We start from the raw sequence: 10,446 nt of genomic DNA, 5'->3' as shown, positions 1-10,446 counted from the left end.
ATAATGACCTTTATCACAATATGCTAATTTTTTGAGAAGGACCTGTATTGTGATCAACTGTATCAAATCCATTACTGAGGTCCAACAGTGACTCAGCAGTTCTATCATGTTATAATTAATTTTTTTATTGAGTTGGCTGCTTTAGCAACTTTAATATTTTATCAAAACTATCTTGATATAGTTTCATGTCTTTGTCCTGTGTTTGTCTTAATTCCACGGTCTCCAGCTGGAGATGGAGGAGAACGAGGCGGTGTATGATCACATGGCCTTCGGTCTGACCCGGAGAAGAATTTGGAACCTGATGGAGAAGCCGTTCTCCTCAATCACTGCCAAGTTGATGGCGGTGGCCTCCTCCATCTTTGTGCTTGTATCACTGGTTGCCATGACACTCAACACTGTGGAGGAGATGCAGTACAAGGTGAGTTTTGTCTCATCTGTCAATGAGCCTTCGGATCTACAGAATTTATTCAATCCTTCTGTTATAGACTCCAACCGGTCAGCCAAGCGGCAGATTCTACGGTGAAAATGTGGAAAAATTCTGCATCGCCTTCTTCACCCTGGAATACCTGCTGCGTCTGGTTTCCACCCCTGATCTGAAGTGTTTTGGCCGTAGCATGCTGAACACTGTAGATCTGATTGCCATCCTGCCTCACTACCTGCAGTTGATCCTGGAGTGCTTCGACGACGAAGACATCCACCGCCATTCTGGGGACATCGAGACCGTTGCGAGTGTTGGAAAGGTAAAAGCAGAACTTGCGTAATCCACTTCATGTACATTTTATCTGTCGTTTTCCAGATATTTCCTTCTGTTTCTCTGTGCAGGTAGGCCAGGTTCTGAGGATCATGCGTCTCATGAGGATCTTCAGGATCTTAAAGCTGGCTCGTCACTCGACAGGGCTCAGAGCCTTTGGGTTCACTCTGAGACAGTGCTACCAGCAGGTCCAACCACCTTACCTAATAACCTAAAACGGAAGTCGTTCAATGAGAAAGATGAGGGTTTGACTTTTTTGATTGCAGACAGACAGAACCCAAGTTTTATTTAATATTCAGCATATTCCAGTTGAACCTGTTCCAGTTTCTGGTTCTTTTACCAATTTTTCAAGTTGTTCTCAATGCTCAATACCAAAGACCTAGTTTCTAGTGTTATTTTTGGCTTAAGATGTGCATCAGGACTGGGTCGTCTTCAACACATTGCTAGGTTCTCTGTGAGCAGAATGTGGTTTTTATATGGTAAGAACCCCGATCCGAGTCCAGGTGGTCGAAGGTCATTGAACAGAGTCCAAACTTTGGAAGGACACTGATCTGTCCCTTATAGAACCAGGCATTTTGCACTTGCCACTTTACAGCCAAGTAGCCCCAGAACATGATGCTACCACCACCATGCTTCACACTGGCTACAGGTAGACTGGCTACTCTGACTGGTAAACGTTCCCTCAGAAGACTTCCTCTTCTGTTTCCCATTTGGAGCTGGGCACCAGCCCAAAGCTTCATCCACCCACCCATCCATCAATGGACTGGGTTTTTGGACCTTTTCCTTATTGATCCAGATCTTTGTTGGAAGAAATGGACCAGAGATCCGTTGTTTGTCGTTTCTTCCGCAGATTCACCTTTTAACAACTACTTTTCTAACGGGTCAAAATTACAATCCCTTGTACGAAATTTTACCCAAATTTTAGCCCTCGTCTCAAGTTACTGATTGTTGCAAACCAGACACGACCCCTTTCTGTTCTGTATCTTGTTGAAATCTTGTAGCACATGTTCCTGCAGGTTGGCTGTTTGCTGCTGTTCATCGGCATGGGGATCTTCATGTTTTCAGCCATGGTGTACAGCGTGGAGCATGACGTCTACAACACCAACTTCACCTCCATGCCCCACACATGGTGGTGGGCCGCGGTGAGTCCACAGACCCATCCAGTTCTAGGTCTTTAACTCTGGTGAACTCACAAATTCTTTATATTCTTCAGGTGAGCATCTCCACTGTGGGTTATGGCGACATGTTCCCAGAGACCAACCTGGGTCGCATCTTTGCCTTCGCCTGCATCTCCTTCGGCATTATCCTTAACGGCATGCCCATCTCAATCCTCTACAACAAGTTCTCCGACTACTACACCAAGCTCAAGTCCCACGAGTACGCCATGGTCAGCAAGGCACGTGGGAAGGTACGCTTCATCAAGAGGGCAGCCAAGAAGTTTGCTGACTATTGCGACGATGCAGTTCAGCCTGAGGAAGATGAGCGGTTTGTGGAGGTCTTTGGCAGGAGACCAAAGTCTGAGCTGCTGGAGTTTTAAATTACTTTTATAAAAAACTTCTAGTGTACGGGATAAAAGCCTCCAACATCCGCTGGACCACAACCTTTCCTTAACCACAGGGCTGAACATTAGTTTCTGGTTGATCTTGGAGCTTCTTGTGGTGTGAGACAATCGTTAGCTCACTTGGACAAATCCTAAAGTGGACATTTGAAAGAAATCACAACCAACTGAACGTCCTGCTTTTAGTCTGATTTAAAAAGGACATCACTACTTCAGCTCAGATTAAAGAAATCTTTTCTTTTAAATTATCTCCACCAAATCTTAATTTCACATCATGTTGTGTTCATTTTACCTCCAAATGTGGAACTTCTCTTGTCCTGTGAAGTGCAAATGACTAAACATCTATAAACTGTTGCCATCTAGCTAGAAATTCAAATCCCTTTTCCAAAAACAAATTATTTTGCACCCGATGCTGAAAACAAAGGTTCACATACTTTTACCATCACAAATATGTAAAATTGGATCATTGTCCTCAATAAATAACAAGTATAATATTTTTCTCATTTAACTGGTTTCTCTTCATCTTCGTTTAGGACTTGTGTGGAAATCTGAGGTTTTAGGTCATATTTATGCAGAAATATAGAAAATTAAAGAGTTCACAAACTTTCAGCACCGCTGTGTGTGAGCTCTGGGGTTTATTATAAAATAATTTCTCCTGTTGACTCGCTCTGGTTCAAATTAAAGAACTGATCAGATAATGTCCAAAACTAACATTCAAGCCGAGTGCACTGAAGCAACCTGTCACTTACCCAGAATGCATTGCAGTGTAAATAAAATGTCATGTTAAAAATTATAAACTGAAATATTGTTTTTATTGCTGAAGTGATCAATTATCATAAAATCTGTTCCAACTAGTCGATCATTTTAATGTCAGTATTGTATTTTATTTTTTTTATGGTGGAATTTCTACAACTTCAGTCGTTTAAAACAATTTGACTGGAACATGAATTTGATTGAAACTGGCTCCATTGTATCCACACGTTCTCCTAGAAGCACTGAAACGTGGTGCAGAAGGTTCTAAACGTCCTGTCGGTCATGATCGACTGCAGCTGGTGGTTTCTCTGGAAGGTTCAAACTGTCCCCCTCCGATAACAGGAAACCAGTTCCAGGAACCATCATGACTCAAGCCTGCCATTAACTGATGTAACTGGGAGCCTGTGTGCACAAGTTTGTTCCACCTCATGTACCACGTGATGCGAATGATAAAACTAACTTGCACTGCTGGAGCGCCAGTAAAGATGGTTTTGTCACCATGGTGACCAAGAAAGAAGCTCCGCCTCCTTCAAGCTGGACTGTCTACATGGACAAGACACAGCTGGGTCCAACAGAACCCTAAACACCAGAACTGGTCTGACTGGACAAAACGGTCTGGCCTCGCATTTAAATGAACTCCAGACGAGCGGTCCAATAACCGTACGAGTACTGGGACTGAACCAGAACCAGACTGGTGTAGGAGACAAAAGGCCCGAGGTCCAGGACTCTGACTGAGGGACCGTGCAGAGAAAATCTGTTCATCATGAAAGTTGTGAAATAATTTCAACCTGAAACGTTCAAATTAATCTGACAAACTTTAATCTATAGATTAAAATGGTGATAAATAATATGAACGGTTCAAAGTGCAAACAAACGAGAAGTTTGTTAAAAAGATCAAAGTTCTCTGGAACTGTTCTGCAGCTTCAGCTCAGTTTTATTTATTTTCAGGTCATGAGAAAATCTGAAGAAAATGACCCAGAACCAGAACCAGAACCCACAGCGACAAACCTGAACATAAAGAAAAAGATTTCACCTTTTATTCACAAACCGATCCAAAGAGAAAACTACTGTTAAAACTTTTATTCTGAAAATTTAAGGAAGTCCAGAACGTGACATTGTGAATTCTCTCCAAAGAACCCAAAGCGGATCTGTTGGTTCTGAAACCGGTCTTCATGTTCTGGTTCTGAGCAGCCCAACTTTTAAATGACAGAACGATTTTCAGAAATTTCAGCTGAAACATTTTAACAACCTGCTGCAACCAACAAGTCCTGGTTCTGGTTTCAAGACAAAAGTCCAACAACGGACTCCGACTCTTCAGGAAGTCCAGAGAACTCAAGACCCGGTTCTACACAAGGCAAGAAAATGGGTAGTGATTAGGATCAGAACCAACTAAATAAACTATGGTGGCAAAAGGTTCTATGGACCGGAAGAACAGGAGTCGTATACAGTCCTGTGGAGACACGAACTCCAGGTCCAACAGAGAAGGGAGTCCAGCAGAACCAGGGGTTCCACAGCTCAGCTGGGAGGGGTCCTGATCCTCCGGGGCTCAGGGAGGGGTCCTGATCCTCCGGGGTCCAGGTCCTCCAGGGCTCAGGGAGGGGTCCTGATCCTCCGGGGTCCAGGTCCCCCGGGGCTCAGAGAGCAGCCAGCTCCAGCTGCAGCCTCTCCTTCTCCCTCTGCAGGTCCAGGACACTCTGCCGGTTCTGGTCCAGCCGGTCCTCCAGCCACTGCAGCAGCGGCCCGCTGACCGCCGACATCTGGCTGCACAGGTTCTTGGTGAACACCGAGCCGTTGTGGATCTTGGTGACCGGGTCCAGGTGGGCCAGGCTGTGGATCTTGCGGTACGTGTCCTGCTCCTCCTGGCACAGGATCCGGGGCAGCTCCACGGCAGACTCCAGACACTCCTTCCCGATGGCCCCGCGCGGAACCACGTGCACGGGGATCTCCACTCGCTCGTACTCGGAGCCCTTCTGCGCCTGCGCGGACTGGAAGCAGGTGTAAAGGACCCGGCCGGTCCTGGTGTTCTTGTCCTCGATGAAGCAGGAGAAGATGAGGCCCACGAAGCACCGGTCCAGCATCTGGTACATGGCCTGGGTCCGGACGTCCACGTGCGAGGGCCACACGGTGATGTGCGGGTGGGAGTGGTACCAGCCGACCACCCTCATCGGCCTCCCGGTGGTGTCGGCCAGCCGCTCGGCTTCGGTGGAGGCGGCGGACAGCTGCTCCGGGGAGATCTCCACCCGGTCCTTCCTCTTGTCGGAGCGGCGGAGGATGATGACGGAGCGGACGTGGACGAGCCGGGACTCCTCCACCTCCCCGATACACAGACCCATCACCTCCTCCTTCTCCGTGCTCAGCGCGTGGTTCATACACACCAGGAAGGCGTCGGACTCGAGATGGACCGAACTCACCGCCATGATTCGGATTTCAAACTGAGAAAGAACCAGGAAAACAAACAACCGGAGCACAGACTCACTTCCGGGTTGTTCTTCTTCGGTGTTTTGCCGCAGGTTAAAGCTTTAACAGCGCCACCTGCTGGCTGAGCCGTCTACTGCAGGGCAAAACAAAAATCAAACGATCACATTTTTCTTTCAACTATTTATGCAGGTTACCGAGTCACGAGGACTCATTTTCAAGAGAGACCTGTTTTAGAAAGACAACATATAATGCACAGACAACAATAAATAGTAGTGTTATAATAATCAATTCAAGGTGCCATATAAAACAAGATAAAATATTCAAAACAAGAACATGTTTGCTTAGATTTTTCCAATGGCCTTATCAAATGTTTAAAACCCCTTAAAGAAATCAAAGTAGACGGCTTCAGATCTTGTTCTAAGGTGTTCCAGGTTACAGGAGCAGAGTAAGAAAAGACATTTTTGCCAAGTTCAGTCTGCAATGAGGGAACGCTGCAGATAATGAAGGCCTGACGGCGCACGCTGTAACTGCACTGACGTGACATGTGGGAGGAGGTATAAGAAGGCAGCAGACCAAGAAGGGGTTTATAGATGAAGATAAACCAGTGTGATATTTACTGTGCACATTAATTTATCTTAAAATACTTTGTGGATTTTATTGTATTTTAGTTCACCTGAAATGCTTTAATTCTTTAAACGTGTTAAGCATTTTGGTCGAGCAGAGTTGGTTTTATTAAAATACGTTTTAGAAATTAACTTTAAAAATCTTACCTGTTATAGATCACACTTTGAATTTAGAGAGGAAACATTAATTTTCTCTTTTTTTTACAGAAACGAGTAAACTTTTAAAACAGCAGACCAAAAAAAAAAAAAAAAAAGAGATGTTTGTGACTTTCAGAAGCAGCAAAAACATCTACACCCCCTGAACATAGGAGGATCGGTGGTGGGAGTGGTCTCCAGCTACAAGTACTTGGGTGTGCACATGAATGACAACCTCAGCTGGTACAACACTTCCAGCCTGATCAAGAAAGCTCATCAGAGACTCTACTTCCTCAGGCGGCTGAGACGAGCTGGTCTGGGAAGCTCAGTCCTCACCACCTTCTACAGGTGTGCAGTGGAGAGCATCCTGTGCTCCAGCATCAACGTGTGGCATGGAGGCTGCACAGCTGCAGAAAGAAAAGCTTTGCAGAGAGTGGTGAAGGCTGCACAGAAGTCTGTTGGAGTCAGTCTCCCCACCATCACAGACATCTACACCTCCAGATGCAGGAAGAGGGCTACCTGCATCATGAAGGACCACACTCACACTTTTTGCTCCGCCGTTTTGTCCTCTGTGAATTACAACATTATATCACATTAAAATGTATCTAAATAACAAACAGAAATAATACAGACCAGTTTTAAAACTTTTGTGGCCCACAAAAATTGTGTTCCCCTTATTTTTAAGACAACTATTAATTTTTATAACAAATGTGATTAATAATGGGACAGAGTCTGTGCTTTTTTTTTTTTAATAAACTTTTTATTTAATCAAAAGTTGATCCTGGCAATAATACACAAATGGAATAATCTGTTGCACAGTAACTGAAATGAGTGCATAAAAAATAATCGATACAAAAATATATTGCACTTGGTAATGTGAAGATTTAGGAGGAAGAATTCACGTTTGAACATTCAACATTTGATGTTTTTCTCTGTAAACAGTTTCAGTTTTAGCCCAAAGCTTCAGAGAAACTCACTTTCAGCTCCGAGGAGGCACCAACAGGAGACTGCTGGGTTCCAGTTGAGCTTTATTACATTGTTTATGCACGCACACGCACACACACACACACACACACACACACACACACACACACACACACACAGCCCTTGTGGTGGTCACTAAATGTGACGCAGTTGTTTTGATCTCCCAGTACGGTCAATCTTTGTTCAGAAACATTTCCAGCTGCAGATCGGTCTCGCAGGTTTCCATCCCGTCATGTCGTTACCAGAATCCACTGGAACCAGTATGGACCTCAAAACCGTCACAACATGTGCAAAAATTCACTGAGGCAGCAGAAGGTGTCCTCTGGACGGATCCTTGTGTTTTGGAAACAAGATACAGGTACATCCAGCATGAATCTGGACCATCTCATCTACTGGTTCCCCGTTAGGCCCTGGGTCAGTGACGGTCCAGCCGTATCCATGGCGACGTAAAGATGGATGAGAAGCTGGCAGTTTGGGCCATTGTTGTCCTGTTTGTTCGGAAGTTTGAGCCCGAGTCTCTCAGCGAGATGGACACATGCTGGGTCTCCTGACGTCAGCAGTCCCACAAACCTCTGGAGGTTCAGGGTTCAGGTCCACCTGAAGGACAAGTGGGACAAAATGACATCAGCTTCTGATTGAACGTTCAACAAAAAGCCGAGAACGTGGAGCTGGAATGGTGCAGGATTTAAAGTCTGAATGGTTCCAGTGCACAGGAGGAAGATGAAGATAGCATCAATAACTTAATGGAAGGCTACTGTATTTTAACCAGCCGTGTTACCGGCACTGTTCAGAAAAAACATTTACTGGAAGTATTTGTTTGTTTTACCAGCATGTATTTAATTAAAAGTCTAAAAAAAAATTTCTGTGTAAATATCTCGTTACAACGTCGACACCTTCAGCTTATAGACAAGCGCAGCCTATACAGGTGCTGGTCATAAAATTAGAATATCATCAAAATGTTTATTTCAGAAATTCCATTCAAAAAGTGAAACTTGTATATTATATTCATTCATTACACACAGACTGATATATTACAAATGTTTATTTATTTTAATGTTGATGATTATAACTGACAACTAATGAAAATCTCAGAAAATTAGAATTTAGTGAAAAGGTTCAATAATGAAGACACCTGGTGCCACAGTCTAATCAGATAATTAACTCAAAACACCTGCAAAGGTCTTTAAATGGTCTCAGTCTAGTTCTGTAGCTACACAATCATGAGGAAGACAGCTGACTTGACAGTTGTCCAAAAGACGACCAGTGACACCTTGCACAAGGAGGGCAAGACACAAAAGGTCATTGCTAAAGAGACTGGCTGTTCATAGAGCTCTGTGTCCAAGCACATTAATAGAGAGGTGAAGGGAAGGAAAAGATGTGGTAGAAAAAGGTGTACAAGCAATAGGTGCCATGTCATTTGATGGTGTTGGTCCACTGTGTTTTCTGAGGTCAACACAGCCGTCTACCAGGAAGTTTTTGAGCACTTCCTGACCAACTTTATGGAGATGCAGATTTCATTTTCCAACAGGACTTGGCACCTGCACACAGTCCCAAAGCTACCAGTACCTGGTTTAAGTACCATGGTATCCCTGTTCTTAACTGTCCAGCAAACTCACCTGACCTTAACTGCATAGAAAATCTGAGGTATTGTGACGAGGAAGATGTGATACACCAGACCCAACAATTCAGAAGAGCTGAAGGCCACTATCAGAGCAACCTGGGCTCTCAGAACACCTGAGCAGTGACACAGACTGATCCACTCCATGCCACGCTGCATCGCTGCAGTAATCCAGGCAAAAGGAGCAACAACTAAGTATTGATGCTGTACATGCTCATACTTTTCATGTTCATACTATTCAGTTGGCCAACATTTCTCAAAATTCTTATTTTAAATTGGTCTTAAGTAATATTCTAATTTTCTGAGATATTGAATTTGGAGTTTTCATTAGTTGTCAGTTATAATCATCAACATTAAAAGAAAAAAACATTTGAAATACATCAGTCTGCGTGTAATGAATGAACATAATATACAAGTTTCACTTCCATCCATCCATCTATTTTCTTTTACCCGCTTCTTCCATTTTGGGTCACGGGGGTCGCTGGTGGCCATGTCCAGCAATCACTGTGCGAGGGGCGGGGTACACCCTGGACAGGTCGCAAGTCCATCACAGGGACAAGTTTCACTTTTTGAATGGAATTACTGAAATAAACTTTTTCATGATATTCTATTTTTATGACCAGCACCTGTAGATGTACAACCTTTTATTTAGTGGGTGTGGCTTATATTTAAGTGCACTCAATAGTCCGGAAATTACGGTTCTTATTGTAAGTTTACTGTAATCATCTTAGTGCATTAGTTCATGTGTTAATGAAGTTGAGGACGCCAAGACCATTGTGGTTTGTAAAATGACCAAAGGAGCTGATGGAGCTGGGCCGTTCATTTGAAGAGTCCAGAAGGTCTGTCCAGAGGACCACTGAACGCTTCACATCGTGTGAGAAGTGTGTGCGTGAGTTTCTGTGTACCTCAGAGTAGAGAGGAGGAGGCAAATATCTGAACTCTGAGATGTATGTCAGCAGAGACCCCTGGTCTTCCCCCTCACAACCACGCAGACAGTCCTGCCTGTATGACTCAGATATTGCCAGCTCGTTGTAGCTCGGCGGCGCTGCAAACGACAACAGACTTCAGAGAGTGCACACCAGGAAGAACAATCTGCTCGATGGGCTTTTAGGACCCACCTTCAGGTCTTTCAGGCAGGCCCAGCCAGCTCACAGGGCTGCAGTTGCTGCTGATACTGAAGGAGCGGGGGGAGGACGTATGAAGAGGGATGGTCCCGATCACCAGTGGCAAAGAGAGCGACAGGTTCAGCCCACCAGGAACGTCTATGTACACCTGGGAGGGAAATGATTTGATGTTTCACCTGTTTTCTTGTCACAACATCAAATTTATCACTTTACTCAACACTGGCACCTTGTTTCCATATCTTTACTCAACACTGGCACCTTGTTTCCATATCTTTACTCAACACTGGCACCTTGTTACCGTATCTTTACTCAACACTGGCACCTTGTTTCCATATCTTTACTCAACACTGGCACCTTGTTACCATATCTTTACTCAACACTGGCACCTTGTTTCCATATCTTTCTCAACACTGGCACCTTGTTTCCATATCTTTCCTCAACACTGGCACCTTGTTACCGTATCTTTACTCAACACTGGCACC

General features: G+C 44.4%; 3 protein-coding genes across 3 annotated transcripts in view; 1 reads left to right on the top strand and 2 right to left on the bottom strand.

The window, feature by feature from the left end:
- The window catches only part of LOC119425055 (potassium voltage-gated channel subfamily V member 2-like), a 17,802-nt gene extending 15,514 nt beyond the window's left edge, over nucleotides 1-2,288 (top strand). The window contains exons 3-7 of the mRNA XM_037692581.1: nucleotides 227-418; nucleotides 486-740; nucleotides 823-939; nucleotides 1,768-1,893; nucleotides 1,965-2,288. Of these exons, the coding sequence (XP_037548509.1) occupies nucleotides 227-418; nucleotides 486-740; nucleotides 823-939; nucleotides 1,768-1,893; nucleotides 1,965-2,288 (1,014 nt within the window). The remainder of the gene's footprint in view (nucleotides 1-226; nucleotides 419-485; nucleotides 741-822; nucleotides 940-1,767; nucleotides 1,894-1,964) is intronic.
- A 2,368-nt stretch (nucleotides 2,289-4,656) lies between these two features.
- brcc3 (BRCA1/BRCA2-containing complex, subunit 3) lies at nucleotides 4,657-5,551 on the bottom strand. The gene has a single exon (XM_037691913.1). It carries the CDS (start codon nucleotides 5,477-5,479, stop codon nucleotides 4,697-4,699), a length of 783 nt encoding a protein of 260 aa, XP_037547841.1. The 5' UTR covers nucleotides 5,480-5,551; the 3' UTR covers nucleotides 4,657-4,696.
- A 2,069-nt stretch (nucleotides 5,552-7,620) lies between these two features.
- LOC119424946 (arrestin domain-containing protein 3-like) overlaps nucleotides 7,621-10,446 on the bottom strand; it is a 15,172-nt gene continuing 12,346 nt past the window's right edge. The window contains exons 6-8 of the mRNA XM_037692467.1: nucleotides 9,959-10,112; nucleotides 9,746-9,885; nucleotides 7,621-7,819 (exon numbers count right to left, since the gene is read on the bottom strand). Of these exons, the coding sequence (XP_037548395.1) occupies nucleotides 7,742-7,819; nucleotides 9,746-9,885; nucleotides 9,959-10,112 (372 nt within the window). The 3' untranslated portion in view covers nucleotides 7,621-7,741. The remainder of the gene's footprint in view (nucleotides 7,820-9,745; nucleotides 9,886-9,958; nucleotides 10,113-10,446) is intronic.

Source organism: Nematolebias whitei, chromosome 18 (assembly GCF_014905685.2).
Source record: "Nematolebias whitei isolate Nwh7 chromosome 18, NemWhi1, whole genome shotgun sequence".
NCBI classification, from domain to species: domain Eukaryota; kingdom Metazoa; phylum Chordata; class Actinopteri; order Cyprinodontiformes; family Rivulidae; genus Nematolebias; species Nematolebias whitei.
Note: the sequence above shows the minus strand (reverse complement) of the source record. Positions and strands in the feature narration are given on the sequence as shown.

What these genes read in the sequence shown, in the direction of transcription:
- brcc3 (XM_037691913.1), bottom strand. Translation starts at nt 5,479, where the DNA reads ATGGCGGTGAGTTCGGTCCATCTCGAGTCCGACGCCTTCCTGGTGTGT.